The sequence below is a fragment of the Malus sylvestris genome, chromosome 5 (genome assembly GCF_916048215.2).
Source record: "Malus sylvestris chromosome 5, drMalSylv7.2, whole genome shotgun sequence".
Taxonomy (NCBI): Eukaryota; Viridiplantae; Streptophyta; class Magnoliopsida; order Rosales; family Rosaceae; genus Malus; species Malus sylvestris.
In genome coordinates, this window is record NC_062264.1 from 26,386,557 (window position 1) to 26,409,216 (window position 22,660).

A 22,660-nucleotide genomic window follows, 5' to 3' on the forward strand; every position below is an offset into this window, starting at 1 on the left:
CTTAGAGTCTCTTCCAAAGTTTTCCTAGGTCTTCCTCTACCCCTTCGGCCCTGAACCTCTGTCCCATAGTCACATCTTCGAACCGGAGCGTCAGTCGGCCTTCTTTGCACATTTCCAAATCACCGGAACCGATTTTCTCTCATATTTCCTTCAATTTCGGCTACTCCTACTTTACCTCGGATATCCTCATTCCCAATCTTATCCTTTCTCGTGTGCCCACACATCCCACGAAGCATCCTCATCTCCGCTACACCCATTTTGTGTACGTGTTGATGCTTCACCGTCCAACATTCTGTGCCATACAACATCGCTGGCCTTATTGCCGTCCTATAAAATTTTCCCTTGAGCTTCAGTGGCCTACGACGGTCACACAACACGCCGGATGCACTCTTACACTTCATCCATCCAGCTCGTATTCTATGGTTGAGATCTCCATCTAATTCTCCGTTCTCTTGCAAGATAGATCCTAGGTAGCGAAAACGGTCGCTTTTTGTGATCTTCGCTAGATTGCTCCGGTCATTAGTGTGGATAAGTATATAAATAGATAGAGATAGGAAAGCAAACACAAGATGTACGTGGTTCACCCAGATTGGCTACGTCCACGGAATAGAAGAGTTCTCATTAATTGTGAAGGGTTTACACAAGTACATAGGTTCAAACTCTCCTTTAGTGAGTACAAGTGAATGATTTAGTACAAATGATATTAGGAAATATTGTGAGAGAATGAACTCGTAATCACGAAACTTCTAAGTATCGGAGTGTGGTATCGTCTTGACTTGCCTTATCTGTCTCATAGGTAGATGTGGCATCTTCTCTGGAAGTACTCTTCCTCCATCCAGGGGTGGTATCTTTAACCGGTGGAGATGCACAAGGTAATGTATCAATTTCACTTGAAGCTTACTTGTAGTTTCAGGCTTGGTCAAGCGCGATACAAACCATGTAGTAGGAGTCCCCCAAGTCGCCGAGCTAGGGGATCTGCTGAAAGAGGTGACAGACAAGGTAAGCAATCAGAGCTCCGGCTGATTGTTCACTTTCTTCCCATCTTGCAGCAGCATGAAGGATAAAGAGAAGAAAAATGAGAAGAGATGATATGGGATACTTTTGCTTTTAAAGAAGTAACTTTCCACAGGCTTATTCTTGAACTGAGCTGGAGGGTTTTCTGGTTTCCTCCAGAGTATATGGCCGACTGAAGAATTTGAGGGTCAAAACAAGTCCATCAAATCTAGAGTACGTTCGACCCTGCTGATATGGGATACTTTTGCTTTTGACAGAGTAATGGATGTATCGGCACGTGTGCTGTTACGCTTGTCTCCACATGCTTCATTGTATCCTTCGCACTTGCCCTATCTGTTCCTCAAGCAGATGCGGTATCTTCCCTGGAAACATAAGATGTTGAAGATGAGTACTCGAGAGCAATGCTAAGTAAGTAATCAGGTAAGGGGTTCCAGGCAGTCAGTTCCTGGCTGGAAGCTTGATTCCAAGTGCTGACTGATTGCTCTCTTTCTCCTTGTCTTGCAGGTAAAAACAAGGCCAAAGGAAAAGATAGGGAAAAAGCATGATATGGGATACTCTTGCTTTTAACCCTGATGATATGAGATATTCTTGCTCTAGTATAGCTTGTTTGCAGAGGTATTATCGGGGGGAAAGAAAGCTGAATATTTCGAAAGGCTTCGTTGGGAGTGCCCTCTCAGATATGAGGAAGGGTTGAGCATTTTTGCAGGTCTGCCTGTCTGTTGGGGTTGGAGGTCGACATATATAGGAGTCTCCCTAACAACAAGTAGTAATGCTATTCCTTTACCCTGCTTGGTCATAGCACGGTAGTGGGAGCTGCCAGCTTCACATGTTTTAACTCTGTCAGAGCACTTTGAAAAAGTGGTCTGTGGTATCTGGCTCTCGAGAAGTCTTCGACAGAATGCCCATAATTTCCGCAAAGCTGAGTGTGCGTGTGACATGTGCTGACAAGGCTAGAAAAGTAGGTGCCTCTTCGATTTCTGAGATCGGCCCTCGTGGTCTCTGAGCATCCCAACTTTTGAGAAAGCGAGCGTCTCTTCGATTGATTCGGAGAACGATGCCTCTTCGATTTTTAAGAAAGCAATCATGCTAGGGGTCTGGCTCTCGAGATTCGGGGAGCAGTGTCTCTTCGATTTTTGAGAAAGTAATCATGTTGGGAGTCTGGCTCTCGAGATTCGGAGGGCGGTGCCTCTTCGATTTTTAAGCAAGCAATCTTGTTGGGAGTGTTTTCTCGAATGTGAGTAAAGGTTGGGCATGTTTGCTAGTCTACCTTGCCACGAAGCACAGAGGTTGACACACAGGGATTTTCCAATTATCCAGCAATGGTACTGTTCCTTTACCCTCTCTTCGATTTTTGAGAAAGTAGTCATGTTGGGAGTCTGGCTCTCGAGATTCGGAGGATGGTGCCTCTTCGATTTTGGAGCAAGCAATCTTATTGGGAGTGTTTTCTCGAATGTGAGTAAAGGTTGGGCATGTTTGCTAGTCTACCTTGCCACGAAGCACATAGGTTGACACACAGGGACTTTCCAATTATCCAGCAGTGGTACTGTTCCTTTACCCTTGTGGGTAATAATATGGTAGCTAGACCTTCAAAATTTATGGGTCTAAACTTTGTTAATGCTGTTTCTTTGCTATTCTTTTACCCTTCTTGGTCAGAGCGATGTAGTGGGAGCTGCAAGCTTCACGTGCTCAACTTTGGCAGAGAACTTTGGCAAAGTTATATGTGGTACCCATGAGCTATTGTTGCGTGTGGGAAGTGGGTGATTGAACAGTAAGATTCATGTGTTTTCTACTTCCCCAGAAGTCTTCGACAAAATGCCCATAATTTCCGCAAAGCTGAGTGTGCGTGTGACAGGTGCTGACAAGGCTGGAAAAGTAGGTGCCTCTTCGATTTCTGAGATCGGCCTTTGTGGTATTTGAGCAGCCCAACTTTTGAGAAAGCAAACGCCTCTTCGATTTCTGAGATCAACCCTCATGGTCTCTAAGCAACCCAGCTTTTGAGAAAGCAAACGCCTCTTCGATTTCTGAGCAGGCGCCTCTTCGATTTCTGAAGCTCCGTCGAGTGCAGATTTTTATAGGGGTTGGCATTAAGTTCCAAAGCACACTTGAATCTCCACCAGTAGAAGCTTCATTCTTGCACTTCTAAGATCTTGATTTGTCCGACCTCTTCTCTCTTCAACACCTTTGAAAATGTCTGGCCCCTCCGACCGTCGTTTTGACTTGAACCTTGTTGAAGAGGCAGCCCCGCCTTCTCCAAACAACATATGGCGCCCATCCTTCGTCTCCCCTACTGGTCCTCTTACCGTTGGGGATTCCGTGATGAAGAATGATATGACCGCTGCGGTGGTGGCCAGGAACCTTCTCACTCCCAAAGATAACAGACTACTTTCCAAACGGTCTGATGAGTTAGCTGTTAAGGATTCGCTGGCTCTCAGTGTTCAGTGTGCAGGTTCTGTGTCTAATATGGCCCAACGCCTATTTGCTCGAACCCGCCAAGTTGAATCATTGGCGGCTGAAGTGATGAGTCTCAAACAGGAGATTAGAGGGCTCAAGCATGAGAATAAACAGTTGCACCGGCTCGCACATGACTATGCTACAAACATGAAGAGGAAGCTTGACCAAATGAAGAAAACGGATGGTCAGGTTTTACTTGATCATCAGAGATTTGTGGGTTTGTTCCAAAGGCATTTATTGCCTTCGTCTTCTGGGGCTGTACCGCGTAATGAAGCTCCAAATGATCAACCTCTGATGCCTCCTCCTTCTAGGGTTCTGTCCAGTACTGAGGCTCCGAATGATCCCCCTCCGGTGCCTTCTCTTTCTGGGGCTCTACCGACTGCTGAGACTTCGCCTAAGCAACCTTTGTGAAGGCTCCCTCTTGTTTGTTTATTTTGACTCATGTATATGTACATATTTGTAGCTTATCGGGATATCAATAAATAAGTTTTCCTTCATTTCAACGTATTGTGTTAAATACACCAAAGCCTTCTTCGCTAAGTTCTTTGAATTTTCTTTTGTTGAAGCTTGTATGTTGAAGCTTTCTAAGTGAAGCATGTAGGTTAGGGTAGTGTTCCCTTAATTTCCCGAGTGAGGAAAACTTCTCGGTTGGAGACTTGGAAAATCCAAGTCACTGAGTGGGATCGGCTATATGAATCTTAGAACGCCATTGTGCTCGGTCATGTGTCATGTCCTTCGTTAGATCCAAGTACTCTAAGTCTTTTCTTAGCGTCTCTTCCAAAGTTTTCCTAGGTCTTCATCTACCCCTTCGGCCCTGAACCTCTGTCCCATAGTCGCATCTTCTAATCGGAGCGTCAGTAGGCCTTCTTTGCACATGTCCAAACCACCGTAACCGATTTTCTCTCATCTTTCCTTCAATTTCGGCTACTCCTACTTTACCCCGGATATCCTCATTCCTAATCTTATCCTTTCTCGTGTGCCCACACATCCAACGAAGCATCCTCATCTCCGCTACACCCATTTTGTGTACGTGTTGATACTTCCCCGCCCAACATTTTGTGCCATACAACATCGCCGGCCTTATTGCCGTCCTATAAAATTTTCCCTTTAGCTTCAGTGGCATACGGCGGTCACACAACACGCCGGATGCACTCTTCCACTTCATCCATCCAGCTTGTATTCTATGGTTGAGATCTCCATCTAATTCTCCGTTATTTTGCAAGATAGATCCTAGGTAACGAAAACGGTCGCTCTTTGGTATTTCTTGATCTCCGATCCTCACCCCTACCTCGTTTTGGCCTCTATTTGCACTAAACTTGCACTCCATATATTCTGTCTTTGATCGGCTTAGGCGAAGACCTTTAGATTCCAACACTTCTCTCCAAAGGTTAAGCTTTGCATTTACCCCTTCCTGAGTTTCATCTATAAACACTATATCGTCTGCGAAAAGCATACACCAAGGAATATCATCTTGAATATGTCATGTTAACTCATCCATTACCAACGCAAAAAGGTAAGGACTTAAGGATGAGCCTTGATGTAATCCTACAGTTATGGGAAAGCTTTCGGTTTGTCCTTCATGAGTTCTTACGACAGTCTTTGCTCCTTCATACATATCCTTTATAGCTTGGATATATGCTACTCGTACTCTTTTCTTCTCTAAAATCCTCCAAAGAATGTCTCTTGGGACCCTATCATACGCTTTTTCCAAATCTATAAAGACCATGTGTAAATCTTTTTTCCCATCTCTATATCTTTCCATCAATCTTCGTAAGAGATAAATTGCCTCCATGGTTGACCGCCCTGGCATGAACCCGAATTGGTTGTCCGAAACCCGTGTCTCTTGCCTCAATCTATGTTCAATGACTCTCTCCCAGAGCTTCATTGTATGACTCATTAGCTTAATACCCCTATAGTTCATGCAATTTTGTATGTCGCCCTTATTCTTGTAGATAGGCACCAAAGTGCTCGTTCGCCACTCATTTGGCATCTTCTTCGTTTTCAAAATCCTATTGAAAAGGTCAGTGAGCCATGTTATACCTGTCTCTCCCAAAACTTTCCACACTTCGATTGGTATATCGTCTGGGCCTATTGCTTTTCTATGCTTCATCTTCTTCAAAGCTACAACCACTTCTTCCTTCCGGATTCGACGATAAAAAGAGTAGTTTCTACACTCTTCTGAGTTACTCAACTCCCCTAAAGAAGCACTCATTTCATGTCCTTCATTGAAAAGATTATGAAAATAACCTCTCTATCTGTCTTTAACCGCGTTCTCTGTAGCAAGAACCTTTCCATCCTCATCCTTGATGCACCTCACTTGGTTGAGGTCCCTTGTCTTCTTTTCCCTTGCTCTAGCTAGTTTATAGATATCCAACTCTCCTTCTTTAGTATCTAGTCGTTTATACATATCGTCGTAAGCTGCTAACTTAGCTTCTCTGACAGCTTTCTTCGCCTCTTGCTTCGCTTTTCTATACCTTTCACCATTTTCATCGGTCCTCTCCTTGTATAAGGCTTTACAACATTCCTTCTTAGCCTTCACCTTTGTTTGTACCTCCTCATTCCACCACCAAGATTCCTTTTGGTGTGGGGCAAAGCCCTTGGACTCTTCTAATACCTCTTTTGCTACTTTTCGGATACAACTAGCCATGGAATCCCACATTTGGCTAGCTTCCCCCTCTCTATCCCACACACATTGGGTGATTACCTTCTCTTTGAAAATGACTTGTTTTTCTTCTTTTAGAAGAGGAGATTTGGTGGTAGAAGATTGAGAAGCAAATTTAATTCCTCAACTCCAAATAGAGATTCGAATAGGGAGACGTTACATTTTGAGAGTTGGGAGATTTATGTTGTTTTTTTATTTTGTTAAGTGATGCCTTTTGTATTGCTGTATGATGATCAAACAATATTTGGACAGTGGGAAGTGTTATTTCAAGATTCTAACTTATTTTTGTGTGTGGGTGAAGAAGGTAACTCCAGGCTCCCAGCACATGAGTACAATTTGCAACATTGAAAAGGGGCTGCAAAAGAAAGAAAAATAAAAAACAGTAAAAAAAGTGGAAAATTACTTTCATCTCCAGTAACATAATTTCAGTGCCCTCAACGATATATCAAGTCTGTCTTGTAATTTTCGTCCCACATAAAAAGAAAATTTCATGACACAAATTTACTGTCATCATAGTGTCCAGTACTTATTATACTATTTCATGAGAAGATATAGTTAGAGGTATACTACAATGTGCATCTAGATGATGATCTTGAATTCTTGATGCAATGAATCAATTATCTAAGATGATTTTAGAGAATATTAATAATGATACAGTGCAATTTGTCTCATTTGGTGGAATGTAATGTAATTTTCAAGATTTATGGTGACAAGTGGACAGACCCAGATTGGATTTCTTTGAACCTGTCTCTCTGGAATTTGTCTGTCCCTCCAATTAACAAATTATACTAACTGAGTTTTTATATGGTTTTCTAAAATAAGAGATCCGAGTTATTTAACCGTTATATCTTTGTTTAAAAAAACAAAAATTTAATTTAATTATTAAAAATTCAGGAATATCCTATACTCCGCAGTACCATAAACGCCCAAATATAAGGAACCTTGTATGTTTTGTTTACTTCATATCTAATCAAAACCACCATCTTGTTTGTAAATAAGCTTGGAAATCATTTTGTACAAAGATTGCAAAGCATGTTGTATACTAGGAATTTGAAAAAAAATGACACAAGTTTTCTACATTCATGTGGATGCCTTATTGCTATACATTAAATCAAAGATATCCCCAAAAAAAAAAAAAAAATAGATACATTTCATGAGTCCTATATCTGTGTTTGCATATTGCGAATTTGAGTTCATCCAAAATGTTTAAGTGCCCTTCAAAACTGTAGTTTCATTCGCTACTGAAATTTCCTGTAAAAGAAGATGATGAATGATGTCAAAAACACTGTAAGCGAGACACTGAATGATCAGAATTGCAGTTTGATTTACGTGACTAAACTAACAACAAAAAGGATATGCAGACAAAAACTTATTCGAAGCAAAATAATTCTATTGACACAGATGAATTTCACCAGGGAAGCTATAAATATGGGAGCACTATCCAAAGATGAATAGATGAACCATCTCTCAGAACCTATTTACGATGATCAAGTCAAATATGTTGGGACAGAATACTTAGCTGGTTTGTTCTCGTCATTGGATGCTGACATGCGGCACCATACATTGAAAACCAATAATAAACGAGTCTATACATGCTAACTTGCCTTTGGCGTTGCTGTGCTTGAGAAGGTGCATCTTGATGTGATGGCATGTCCATGATCTAACAGCCATCCTACCTCGCTGCAAGTATCACCATCTTTACGTTCTTTTACAGAACACCACAGCCGCTTGGGAAGCAATACGAGACCACTTTCATCTCTCATGGAGCTCTGCTCACTGTTGACCAAAAGTTCTTGAAGAACATTCTGTTCGTCAAGTTCACATTATGTACTAATTGGACCAGGGAGTTACAAAAAATCTGACATATAAATGACTGTCTACCAAATCGATGGATGGGAGGCCATAACTTCAGAAAATATCAAAGAAAAGATATTAAGGAGTGACACAAAATGATCAATGAAGATTCAATGAAAGAAATATGTCAATGTTTTGTGATGCCCACAGTGACAAAAACAACAAATGAAGTGAACCTATGGAGTGAGCAAAGTACCTAACTTCTAACCAAACAAAAGAATGTTTTGAACCGCTTCAGCAGACTTAAAGATATTCAAGGATTTTTGCTTAGATTAAGCATATCATACAAAATATACACACATAACCAAAAGGAGGCGGATCAACTCACATTTTGAGTACCACGGAAATTGGCAACAGCACTGAGACCCTGCCAAGTTCCAACAACTTCTGAAGCTTCCAGTGCAGCCGTACAAGCAAAAGCAGAATCACGGATAGCACATCCACCTAACTGATCCCCATTTCTGAATGGCCTATACCAATTCTCACGGTAAACTCTAATATTCTGCAGCATCATCTTCTCATTCTCTATGCGGATGACCTGAATTGTTCTCACCCGAGACTCTTTATCTTGAGGATTGATCAAACAATACTCCAACTCCTGTAACTTATACGTACCCTTATCCTGAATTGGCAAGACAGACACATAACATCCGCTACACTGATATGCAAAGGCAAAAACTTCGTTACTCAGACCACCAGCATTCTTCTCAATGACTCTATATCGAGTAGCAGCATCAGCTTCACATCCAACAGTAGGAAGTAGCTCTATATTCTTGTATAAAAGAATGTGCTCATCTGGGTTAGCAAGAGTGGGGCATTGAGTCTGCCAATCGAAAACCTTAACCTCCCACTCCCTGTAAGCTTCAGGCACTACATTCTCGGGAAGTTCTATTGGGTACCCTTCCTTTGTGAAGTCCGCTCCATGGTCATCCCATTCACCAGACACATTTCTGGCAAATTCGGACCACGCTTTAACACATAAAAGAGATAGATAAAGAGAAATAGAATTATAGTGTACCTTAAATACCTTAAATATATCAACTTTTAGATTTTACACTTCAAATAGTTAACATAACGAATGGAAACTTATCCATCATATCTCTAATCCAGTGCCTTCTCTACTATAAATGAAACCGGGTATTAAATAACTGACTGTTTTAGATTGGCAGATTGCAATTTCTTTGGAAATTAATCAGAAAAGTTATACATTTCATTATTCAATTTCCCATTTATCCTCTTCCTATCATCTGCTATGCAACCCTAATCCAAAGAATGGAATTTTACACACCAAATCTCTTATCCAACTCTACATTGCTAGGCTGAAAATACTTAATAACATGCAAAGATGCAAACTTTTTTTATGCTACAATAACAATCAGATGATTCAACAGAACCCAAAGAAATCCAGAACTAAATAAGCAGATTTTTGGCAAAAGCGCTTAAAATACACTCACCAGGAGCAAACGTGGAAGTGGGATTGAAGCCATTGCTGTGGTCCTCCTCCTGGAGCTGCAGCTTACCATCTGAGACGGCGGTGTTGGAGGAGGAAGAGGCGGTGCTCTGGACAATCGGACCGCTCTGGCGGCGGTTGTGAGGCTGTTGGAATTGGGGGCTGGAGGGCATTTTGGGAGAGGGCAGAGAAGTGCTTAGGCTTAAAGCTGTGGTGTGGGGGATTATGCTGTTTAGAGCCAATGCCATGTGAGTTGGTTTTTTCGTAAATATGGGGTGGATTGTGGTGGCCCTCCGTCTCTCTGCTTTTATCCTCAGCCGCGGGAATGAGGTGGGGAAGGACAAAGACGCAGTTTGTGGCCTTGTTGTTCTTGGTTGCACGAACTAAGATGACGGAATATTCTTTTGAATCTCTTGGCAGGCAGTGAACCAAATGGCGATAATTACTTAGACTGGCCTTCAGCAAAACGATGTCGTATTAGGTTATGTATTTCCTCTGAAAAATGCTCATGACACTCTCCCAAAAGTTGAACTCTCGTACATTATCTGTCACCTCATATTTTTCACACAATATTAATCTTTGAATTTGGCCCTTTTTCCTTTGGACAAGGATTATCTGAACTCCCGTGCCCTTCTGTTTTGTGTGGTCACGGTTAAGTCACGTCAACATTTTATATTATTTTTTTATAGAGATAATAAGACAAAAATGAAGAGGTATTCATCAATTTCCCCCCTGAACTTGTAACTATTGGCCAATTTCCCCCCTCAACTTTAATTTTGGCCAATTTCCCCCCTCAACTCTCATAATTAGTCAATTTCCCCCCTCAACTTTAATTTGGCCAATTTCCCCCTCAACTCTCATAATTAGTCAATTTGCATCAATTTGTACCCTACTGTTAATTTTTTAATTTGATCATAAGTAAACAAGTGTGTGTAAGAAACTAAATAAGATGTATGTTAATCATTTTCCTATGTCTTTATCCTATTACAAATAGATTAAAATTTAGAATTTTACAATTTATCATAGATAGTATTATTAGTCATAATAAATCAGTATGGAGTAATTTTATTTGATTTTTTACTATACAAAATTGATAACGAAAAGGATTGATGTGTACATTTTTGTATGTGAATAAAATTTTCTTTATAAAAGTAAAAGCTAAGTTCAAGTAAATTGTGAAGAATCGAGCTTTAGTATAAAAATGGCTAGTCAATTCATAATTTTCGACTCCTTATTAAGAATAACACATTTTATTGAAATAGGTCTGATCCATGAGTTTAGGATTATTATTTCTTCTTCTACATGCTTTAAACCCGATTCATAACTTTTTCTTATAATCAACCCATATCACATACTAATTGTATTATGTTTTTGTACATTTTACCCTATATTATGCAGGTGAGTTTATGTTAATTTTAGTACTTTGTTGGAAGTTATTAGAAAGATTGAAAGAAAAAAAAAGAATAGATGGAAAATTAAAAAAAATTAACAGTAGAGTGCAAATTGACTAATTATGAGAGTTGAGGGGGGAAATTGGCCAAATTAAAGTTGAGGGGGGAAATTGGCCAAAATTAAAGTTGAGGGGGGAAATTGACCAATGATCACAAGTTCAGGGGGGGAATTGATGAATACCTCCAAAAATGAATAGTAATATAAAATGTTGACGTGGCTTAACCTTGACCACACAAACAGAAGGGCACAGGAAGTGGGAGGGCAGACAATCCTTATCCTTTTCCTTTACCGGACGTGAGGTGTCATTTTTTTAACAAATGGTAAAATCATTGAAGTCTTGCTTTTTGTGTACAAAATGACAAGTGGCATTTGATGTCACATCCCGGCCCAGGTCCCCACCACATCCCGTGCTCGACTCCACTGTAGCACGATATTGTCCGCTTTGGCCCTCGACCACGCCCTCACGGTTTTGTTTATGGTAACTCAATCGAGAACTTCCAAGTGGGTCACCCATCATGGGATTGCTTTCGCGCGCTACTCGCTTAACTTCGGAGTTCCAACGGAACCCGAAGCCAGTGAGCTCCCAAAAAGCCTCGTGCTAGGTAGAGATGAGAATATACATATAAGGCTTACATGATTCACTCCCCTAGACAATGTGGGATGTAACATTTGATAAAGTGAAAAAAGTTCAAATGCAAAAGTATGATGTATTTTTACTCACTACCCTCTCAAATGGTAATAATGATCATACATATTGTCACTAGATGAGTTTAAATTTTAAAATTTGTATATCTACTACACGAATTTTGAAACTTAAACTCATCAAACGATGATAAATATGGTGGTGAATATCAATATCACTTAAGGAGTGCAAAAATATTCACTTAGTGCAAAGGTTGCTAGCACTCCCCTACTCCAATTTAAAGTCTTGGACCTCTAAAAGTTAGGTGAGTTTAAGAGGTGACACCCAAGGCCATTGATATTGTATGTGCAACTTTGTGTAATACACGTCAAAATTGCACACAGTTACAATCACAACAAGAGCCCTCAGCTTATTTGATATAACGGAATCTAACAACTTTTGTTATAATGTGTAACTTAGATGTGCGTTTTTGACGTGCATTGATAAAAACACAAATGTACTAATTAGGAATGAGCATGGCCCGTTTTGTTTGATTCAACTGAAATTGAAATAAAACTAAAGAATATAAACAACGTAACAGCCCGTCTATAAAAAAAAAGATGATTTTATAATTTTAATACGTGAGTTTACAAAAATGCCCTAGAGGCGAAGGTTTTGACTTTCATTGACCAATGTGTTGTGAGACGTACTAAATATTCTTTTAGCATATTCCTGAAGTACTCGACGATATGAATGAGTAAGCGTAAGCAGAAATGAATTTGGAATTACGAACCAAAAGTATTTTGAAGAAATAACTATTCTATTTATATTATATTAATGTATGCTAAATTAGGAGGACATGTGTGTGTGTGTGACGGAAAGGGGGAAGAAAAAGAAAAGGAATAGGGGAGAAGAAGAAATGAGGAGAAAGGAAGGGCTGTTACCCAATCAGGAAGATAAGAGAAGTGAGGGACCAACCAGGGAAGATAGCAAGGAGGAGAAAGGAGGGAGAAAAGAAAAAGGGGAAACCGGGTTTCCCTCAACCCGTGACCCGACCCGGTGGATTCTCCCATCTCCGGCCACCTTCGACGACAAGGTTAGTGTCAAAATGACCCTTACCACGAGGTCAACCGATCCCTCTTCCATTTTCATGTGAAAATTGGGTGGAAATGGGTGAATTTTGGGTAAAACCGTGCAAAAATGGGCACACGGGTTGGGTTTCATTCCGCCATGATTTGAAGCTACCTCCTCCAATTACCATCACAAATAGACTCCCATCAGCCTCAGGAACAAAGCCCAAACACATGTGGAGGCGTTGGAGTGAGCATGGAGGTCGAATCGAAGCACACCTCTTTAGGGTTTCTGACGGATTTATGTAAAATTGAAGCTCTTATCGGCCAAATTGACCTTGGTCACAAGCGCCGATCGCTCAGGACGCCTCAATGGTTGTGCTATGAAGTTGTAGCACGGACTCCAGGTGAGTGGATCTTTTCCTTTATATCGTGTATATATATATATATATATATATATGATTGATAATTCCACAAACGTTATTATGTTGATTTATGTATATTACCCACTTGTAATTATTATGAATACCTTGAAGCACAGTGTGAACGACGAATTGCTTGATCCCTATTTAGGGTACGTAGGACATGGATCAAGCTATTCGTAGTTCCCATTGTGCTTCAAGGTATTCATAATAATTAAAAGTGGGTAATATACATAAATCAACTTAATAACGTTTGTGGAATTATCAATCATATGTATATATATACGATAGAAAGGAAAAGATCCACTCACCTGGAGTCTGTGCTACAACTTCATAGCACAACCATCAAGGCGTCCTGAGCGATTGGCGCCTGTGACCAAGGTCAATTTGGCCGATAAGAGCTTCAATTTTACATAAATCCGTCAGAAACCCTAAAGAGGTGTGCTTCAATTCGACCTCCATGCTCACTCCAACGCCTCCACAAGTGTTTGGGCTTTCTTCCTAAGGTTGATGGGAGTCTATTTGTGGTGGTAATTGGAGGAGGTAACTTCAAATCATGGCGGAATGAAACCCAACCCGTGCGCCCCTTTTTGCACGGTTTTACCCAAAATTCACCCATTTCCACCCAATTTTCACATGAAAATGGAAGAGGGATCGGTTGACCTCGTGGTAAGGGTCATTTTGACACTAACCTTGTCGTCCAAGGTGGCCGAAGATGGGAGAATCCACCGGGTCGGGTCACGGGTTGAGGGAAACCCGGTTTCCCCTTTTTCTTTTCTCCCTCCTTTCTCCTCCTTGCTCTCTTTCCTGGTTGGTCCCTCACTTCTCTTATCTTCCTGATTGGGCAGCAATCCTTCCTTTCTCCTCCTTTCTTCTTCTCCCACATTCCTTTTCTTTTTCTTCCCCCTTTCCGTCAGACACACACACACACACACATGTCCTCCTAATTTAGCATACATTAATATAATATAAATAGAATAGTTATTTCTTCAAAATACTTTTGGTTCGTAATTCCAAATTCACTTCTGCTTGCGCTTACTCATTCATATTGTCGAGTACTTCAGGAATATGCTAAAAGAATATTTAGTACGTCTCACAACACGTTGGTCAATGAAAGTCAAAACCTTCGCCTCTAGGGCATTTTTGTAAACTCATGTATTAAAATAATAAAATCATCTTTTTTTTAGAGACGGGCTGTTACGTTGTTTATATTCTTTAGTTTTATTTCAATTTCAGTTGAATCAAACAAAACGGGCCATGCTCATTCCTAATTAGTACATTTGTGTTTTTATCAATGCACGTTAAAAACGCACATCTAAGTTACACATTATAACAAAAGTTGTTAGATTCCGTTATATCAAATAAGCTGAGGGCTCTTGTTGTGATTGTAACTGTGTGCAATTTTGACGTGTATTACACAAAGTTGCACATACAATATTGATGGCCTTGGGTGTCACCTCTTAAACTCACCTAACTTTTAGAGGTCTAAGACTTTAAATTGGAGTAAGGGAGTGCTAGCAACCTTTGCACTAAGAGAATATTTTTGCACTCCTTAAGTGATATTGATATTCACCACCATATTTATCATCGTTTGATGAGTTTAAGTTTCAAAATTCGTGTAGTAGATATACAAATTTTAAAATTTAAACTCATCTAGTGACAATATGTATGATCATTGTTACCATTTGATAGGGTAGTGAGTAAAAATACATCATACTTTTGCATTTGAACTTCACTTTATCAAATGTTACATCCCACATTGTCTAGGGGAGTGGATCATGTAAGCCTTATATGTATATTCTCATCTCTACCTAGCACGAGGCTTTTTGGGAGCTCACTGGCTTCGGGTTCCGTTGGAACTCCGAAGTTAAGCGAGTAGCGCGCGAAAGCAATCCCATGACGGGTGACCCACTGGGAAGTTCTCGATTGAGTTCCCATAAACAAAACCGTGAGGGCGTGGTCGGGGCCCAAAGCGGACAATATCGTGCTACGGTGGAGTCGAGCACGAGATGTGGTGGGGGCCTAGGCCGGGATGTGACATCAAATGCCACTTGTCATTTTGTACACAAAAAGCAAGACTTCAATGATTTTATCATTTGTTAAAAAAATGACACCTCACGTCCGGTAAAGGGAAAGGACAAGGATTGTCTGCCCTCCCACTTCATGTGCCATTCTGTTTGTGTGGTCACGGTTAAGTCACGTCAACATTTTATATTACTATTCATTTTTGTCTTATTATCTCTATAAAAAAAACAATATAAAATGTTGACGTGACTTAACCGTGACCACACAAAACAGGAGGGCACAAGAGGGCATACAATCCTTGTCCAAAGGAAAAAGGGCCAAATTTAAAGATTAATATTGTGTGAAAAATATGAGGTGACAGATAATGTACGAGAGTTCAACTTTTAGGAGAGTGTCTTTAGCATTTTTCAGAGGAAATACATAACCTAATACGACATCGTTTTGCTGAAGGCCAGTCTAAGTAATTATCGCCATTTGGTTCACTGCCTGCCAAGAGATTCAAAAGAATATTTCGTCATCTTAGTTCGTGCAACCAAGAACACCAAGGCCACAAACTGCGTCTTTGTCCTTTCTCACCTCATTCCCGCGGCTGAGGATAAAAGCAGAGAGACGGACGGCCATCACAATCCACCCCATATTTACGAAAAAACCAACTCACATGACATTAGCTTTAAACAGCATAATCCCCTACACCACAGCTTTAAGCCTAAGCACTTCTCTGCCCTCTCCCAAAATGCCCTCCAGCCCCTAATTCCAACAGCCTCACAACCGCTACCAGAGCGGTCCGATTGTCCAGAGCACAGCCTCTTCCTCCTCCAACACCGTCGTCTTAGATGGTAAGCTGGAGCTCTAGGAGGAGGACCACAACAATGGCTTGATTTATGTATATTACCCGCTTGTAATTATTATGAATACCTTGAAGCACAATATGAACTACGAATGACTTGATCCCTGTTTAGGGTACGTAGGCAGTCTAACGAGACATTAGATGCAGCCATACAATAAACAATACTAAATAATTGAGACGATAGCCTTGTTTGGGGAATCGAGTAGTGCGAAGGAAATTGGTAGAAAATATGAGATTCAACCTTAGGATTTGGTAATTAAATGTTGGTCATAAATCAAGGTTAAAGAATCAAGAAATTTAATTAAGGAAATGTAAATAATCATAGTTAATTTAACTAATGGCTAATTGATCTTATCACTGATGATTACTCTCGAAAATAAATAGTTTGGGAGTAGGCCGTTACAGCTTATGCATTTTTATGCCATATATATATATATATGTGTATATAATTGAAAATGATATGACATGGTTGAGTATTAGATTGCATCATGGTATATCCATATGTATATTACCTGCACATAATTATTGTGAACGCTCTGAAGTGCGAAGGTGAACGTAGGACAACCAAATAAGTTCAGGTGAGTTTATGGTATTAGTTGAAATGATGGAGTTATGACATGACTACATGTAAGTTTTAGGCAACTCCAACCTTGTCGTACAGGTTGCAATAATAGGCAACTTCGAGACTGTCGTACAGGTTGCCCATGAGTTGTATATGTTACAATAGATGCAGTTAGAGCTCATAAACATGCACCCCAGTGTTAGTGCTCCCGCCCGTGGCCAGGGCATATCTTTCACGTGATGTTCACCTCCCGCACCTTACGCTAACCTTGGATCCGAGGTAGGTGCACAATCCTATCGTACAGACCACTATAGGTGGTTCTGACTTGTAGGTGACCCGCGATTATTCTCACAGTCTTCACGTGATCGTAGCACTTGAGCGTACTTATTTACACCCAGTCCTGTCGTACAGACCATTATAGGTGGTTCCGACTCACGTGCAAGGATATGTGATGAGCTATGGGTTCAGCTGTACAGGCCATAAGAGGTGGATCCGGCTGACATATTACTAGCATTGATTGATGAGATATGGATAAGTCGTACATGTCACTATAGATGACTCCGACTTATGTGCTAGCATTGATTGATGAGATATGAGTATAGTCGTACAAGTCACTAGAGGTGACTCCGACTTATGTGCTAGCATTGATTGATGAGATATGAGTATAGTCGTACATGTCACTAGAGGTGACTCCGACTTATATGTTAGCATTGATTGATGAGATATGAGTACATTCGTACAGGTCACTAGAGGTGACTTCGACGTGCGTGCTAGTATGGGTTATTAAACACATGATTATTCATATGCTGATAAGATGTTATGTCGTGTTATAGTTTTGGATTTACTGTTAGTATACATTTGATTTCATACTTATACGTAGTATCATTTTCTGTAAACTATACAAATTATACGGCGAGGGGTTACTACCTTTGATAATTGAATTGATTTTGGAAATCTTTGTGTTGCTCACTCACACTTTCTATTTTGTACCCCTCCAGGTTCTAGTAGAAAAGTTTCGTATTGACGAGGACTTGTGGCACTCCCCAGTTCAAGTGGCTCTTTTCGATGGTATAATTAATATCTTCCTTCGCTGTACTTTACTTATGCTCTGTATCACGCATGAAATGAGTCCATACCTGCTCACTGCGCACTCATGTAAATAGGCACTTTTAAGTTTAAATTTATTCACATTTCACACATCATCACACTTTATGACTTCGTCACCTTCCAGGTGTCGACTAGCACAGCTCAATTCGGAGTCCTAGTGGACATTCTAGGTCAGTGACACACCCTGATCTAGATCGAGGCATGCTGGCCGTCACGTGAGCGTGACGTAACCATGTGCACAGCGTGGAAGCAATAATATAAGGAATTACGAATGAATAAAAGTCAAACATCCAGAATGACTAGATAAGTTAAGGTGCAAGAACGGAATTAAGTGTGAATACACAACAGAGCACAATTAGCCTAAGTGCAGTCAAACATAAAAGTACTAATTAAACAACACCCAAATGTGGTCCTACATGAGTGATGGTCTGTCAGAACTTCGGATGAATCCTAGTGAGCCACCAACAAACGTTACCTAATACATGGAGGGGTGCAAAACAAAAAGCGTGAGTGGGCAAAAACAAAGCTTTTAAAAAATCATCTTGTTATCAAAGCTCTAACCCCTCGCTATAAAACCTGTATAATTTCCCAGAAAAATAGTATACATACGTATATATCTCAAAATCATGCTCAATGTATCCAAATCCACATATATGTTTGCCATGCATGTGCCATTCCAATATCACAATATAACCACTGTAAGCCAGGTGATGCAATTCAATATAAATCATCTGACAGTCGGAGTCACCTAATGTGGTCTACACAGCGGAATTTAGAGCTCATCTCAATCATATCTCAATCTCAACACATATTACATCATGTATATACGTTACATATCTCATCACATATTTCATCATGTATACACATATCTGCACACAAGTCGAACCCACTTATAGTGGTCTATACGATAGGACTAGGTGTAAATAATACGCTCTAGTGCTACGATCACGTGAAGACTGTGCAATAAATCGCGGGTCACCTACGAGTTGAACCCACTCAAAGTGGTCTATACGACAGGACTGTACACCTAACTTGGATCCAAGATGAGCGTGTGGTGCGGGAGGTGAACATCACGTGAAAGACTGTGCCCCTAACTCTGGGCGGGAGCACTAACACCGGGGTGCAGATTAATGAGTTCAATATACATCACAACATCATCACCATCTATCTCATAACCATTATCAGCATAATAAACTCACATGTAGCTTACCTGGGCCTCCGCAGCACCATGCAACAATATGCATAATTATGCTAATGCATATACAAAAATATGATGCATATATGACATGGCATTTAAATCACATTTCCTTTAAATGTGTTTTCTGGGAAAAGCGTCAAGTGTGTGTGTGTATATATATATATATATATATATATATATACTGAAAACAAAAGCCCACTCACTGATATGTAGCCGGGTCGTAACCCTCGCGCCTAGCCTGGCTACGCTCGTCCTCCGGATAGGTCTCGCCTATATGAGAAATAGCTATAAAAACGTTATTTTAAAGCACATAAACAAAACTAGGTAATAACTTCTCATACATTGCTCAATTTTGGTATTTGAATATACCACCGCGATCTACTCAACCTCACAAACATCCTAAAATTTTTAGAATAATTTTCTGACCTCACGCGCCGCCACGTGCCAGGCACATTAACAGCGTCAGTTAATGCTGTCAGGAATATTCCGTCAAAACTAACAGATTCCGTTAAAACTAACCTGACGCCGTTAAGAATATTTCGTTGACTTTAACATAATATTCTTCCTCCTTCTCCGACGAACCTCCGGTCACCGCTGCGTCGCCGGAAAACTAGGAAATCGAAAAACCTTATTTTCTCACTCGTTTCTTCACCATTTTCTATGAAATTTGCACCAATGGAAAGCTGGAGATGCGTAGAACAACGTTATACCTGTTTGAAGCCTCAAAATCCACAGAATCATGCCGGGAAAAGCTTCGAAATCCGGTCAAAATTTAAAACTTGTCAATCTCCACTTTCCGACGTCCAAATCCTTCCAACGAAGTACTCCGAGCTTCGTAAGGACCTCCTAAAGCTTCCTATGGTCTTGAAATCCCCAAAAACACAACATTTTACGATTGCATGAATAGTGACATAAATCGGATTAGGGTTTTCACGAGTTTTTGAATGAGTTCTTACCTGAAAATGGTACCATTCAACTCGTATGAACCTCAGGAACACAATGGTGATCTTAAAATCTTCGATCTACAAGGTTTGAGAGAGTGAGTTTGAGAGAGAGAGAGACACGGGAGAGAAGAGAGAGAAAGGGTAATTTGTGTGTGTGTGGTCCTAGTTTGGTTTCCAACCAACAAAACTTAGTCCTTTTTAGTTCCCTTAGTTCTAAGACTTAGGAAAATAACAATTAAATCCAACTTAAATATAAGTCACACACAACACATCTCAACATCCAAGGGTATTTTAGTAATTTCACAACAACGATACAAATATTTCTCGGGACGAGCTATCACAGTCGGGGTGTGTCAAACAATGTATGCGAGTATTAAAAATAAGACACCTATTAAAAAAAATTCAAAAATAAATATCAACCCAAATAAGTTTGGATAAAGTTTAATTAGTCGAGTTCATATAACATAAGTAATAAGTATGGGTGAAGCTTAATTCAACATCCCTAACGTGGAAAACAATAGCTCCTCGTGACACATCAAGGACCACAGCTTGATGTGTCCTTATAACAAATAAGTAGAAACTTAAAAAAAAAATTATGACATATGCGTTTTTAAGGTATAATTAATAAGAAGCGTTTTATTGTAAAAAATTATTCTTCTAAAATTTGTTACAAATATTACATGCTCTTTACTTGTCTTGTAACTCCACGGTGTATGCAAGTATATCTCGTATTTAAGGTCTAATTCAACACTATCCTAACAACTAAGTTAATTTTGATTATGGTTAGTTGAGGAAGTTTTCTAATATTGGTTAATGCTTACCATGCACGTCTTATAAATTTATATATATCAAGTCCGTCCTGGGATTAAACAATAATAAAATATAGTAAAAGGGTTAAAGGAAGAAAAGATTAATGATTAATTAGCATTTAGCACTTGGCAGCTCAGCCATTACCAATTGACCCTCCAGTCCAGTCCAATAATTGTAAACTATTTAGTCGGTGCGATCATGGGATCCATGTGCTAATCCATGATTTGGTCAAAACTCAAAATACTAAAACTCATAACTAATTTGTTGGGTTTATATCCGTCTTGAAATTTATTCAAACCATCAAAATGATTCTTAAAGTTGAAAATCAATCAATGTAGTTTTTGAAAATTGGTATTACAAATTAAGTCATTCCATCATAATTATGTTAACAATTATCTTATATGTTGATATGACACATAAATAAGACCCACATGATGTAAAAGTTTTTGTTACAAAATGATTTCTGAAATTGACCTATACGATCAAAATGGTGTGGGTCAATTTATACTAATAACTAATTAGTATTTTGGCTGAGATTCAGTTTCATTTGTCTCGTATTTGTAATGGTGTTGCTCATCGTTTGACTAAGGGCTGGTTTGGTATTGCTGTGCTTTGAAAAAAAGCTGCTGTGAGAATAAGCGGCTGTGCTGTGAGAATAAGCGACTGCGAAATAAATCAGCAGAGTGTCTGGTAAACATTTGTAAAAGTGCTTTTGGAAAAAAAAGCAGTCATTAAAGGAGCATTGTAACTTCGTGTGATTTGAAAAAAAAGCCAGTTTTCCAAAGCTGCAAATAACAGCTTCAGCTTTTTCTTTTGATTTCAGCTTATTTTCACAGCAGCTTTCAAAATAAGCCATTTTTTTCAGTTTACCAAACACCTAAAACTCTCATAGCTTTTTTTCATGGGTGCTTTTTTTTTTAAGCACCTCACTCCCAAACCACCCCTAACTTCTTCCCTTTAATTGTTCATGACTTAGTTTGGTTTGAGAATCCTCTCGATTTTATCCAGGATGTTTTCTTCCGAGACTCCTCTTATAGAGTTTGAGTTTTTCAAAGGAAAAATTAGTATCCGGTCCCTAGTTTTTACTGTTCATTGACTAACACCTTATTAGTTCTTAAATTTTGATTCAAGTCCCTAGCATTAATGTGATAATGAATTTACATGTTTATTATTATATAATTTTTTTAATATAAAAATTAGTAATTAATTTAGGGTTTAATACTCACACCTCTATTAAACTTCTAATTAATTTTCAATTCAAACATTTCCAAAATAATAAAAAATTAAATTAAATTAAGTTTGTACCTATTAGTTTTTTTTTATATATAAAAAGATTCTCAATTTTTTAATCTTAAATGTACCCATTCATATATTTTTTCAATTTTTTAATCTTAAATGTACCCATTCTCAAATATATCAATTTGTTATATGTAAAATGTACCATTTTTTAATATAAAATCCATTCAAATTTTTTAATCCATGTTTAAACTTATATGGGTACATTCTTTTTCGTTGATTTGAGAATGTATCCATACATATATGTGTATTTATACACACACACAATATAATAGAGAGAATAATTTATATTTTATTATTTTTAATCCCATAATTATGAGTTTTATTTAAAATCTCATTAATATAAACAATTACAAATTTCAATTTTTAATTTTTAATTAAAAAAATATAGTAACTTACCTTATTACATTAATATCAGGGACCTCAATCAAAAACTAAAAACTAACAAGGTTTCAATCAAAGAATATTGATAGATAGGAACCGCATCCAAAATGTCCCGTTTTTCAAATAAATCCATCGTTCATCTTTGAAAAATTAGTGCTTTCATTTCATACCCTTTTTTAATGTGTGTTTTTTTTTTTGGGACGTCGACGAACCGTTTGTTATTTTTTTATTGGAAAAGAATGAGAAACTAAATATATACACCGACACTTTTCTACTTGGCTCCGGTGAAAGGGGATATCTGGTCCCTATATTTCATGCATATGACACTATAAAGTCCTCCTACTATTCTTACTTCTTCAAAAAATCCAAAGGAATTTAATTCTTACAAAACATGCAAACCCCACCATGCAAAGTTAGATACGAATTCCAGGAGACTGTAACAAGATAAGCCTTCATGCGGTAATCTTTGTCTGTAGAAGTTTGGTCATCG

General features: G+C 39.1%; 3 protein-coding genes and 1 long non-coding RNA gene across 11 annotated transcripts in view; 3 read left to right on the plus strand and 1 right to left on the minus strand.

The window, feature by feature from the left end:
* The window catches only part of LOC126621333 (uncharacterized), a 54,196-nt gene extending 44,348 nt beyond the window's left edge, over positions 1-9,848 (minus strand). For 2 of the 7 annotated variants that reach the window (XM_050289768.1, XM_050289769.1), the window contains exons 1-2: positions 9,436-9,845; positions 8,310-8,950 (exon numbers count right to left, since the gene is read on the minus strand). In XM_050289768.1, coding sequence (XP_050145725.1) covers positions 8,310-8,950; positions 9,436-9,679 — 885 coding nt within the window. In that variant the 5' untranslated portion in view covers positions 9,680-9,845. Of the gene's footprint in view, positions 1-7,148; positions 7,379-7,731; positions 7,933-8,309; positions 8,951-9,435 lie in introns of those variants that run through there. The other 5 variants (XM_050289766.1, XM_050289767.1, XM_050289765.1 and 2 more) reach the window with 5 other exon arrangements.
* The window catches only part of LOC126621337 (CMP-sialic acid transporter 2-like), a 52,980-nt gene that overhangs the window by 14,128 nt on the left and 16,192 nt on the right, over positions 1-22,660 (plus strand). The gene's annotated exons all lie outside the window — the stretch shown is intronic.
* LOC126621326 (disease resistance protein RPV1-like) overlaps positions 1-22,660 on the plus strand; it is a 63,957-nt gene that overhangs the window by 6,524 nt on the left and 34,773 nt on the right. The window lies entirely within an intron of this gene.
* LOC126621344 (uncharacterized) lies at positions 2,196-2,795 on the plus strand. Its single transcript, XR_007622890.1, has 2 exons — positions 2,196-2,300; positions 2,519-2,795. It is a non-coding gene; the product is annotated as an uncharacterized LOC126621344 (long non-coding RNA).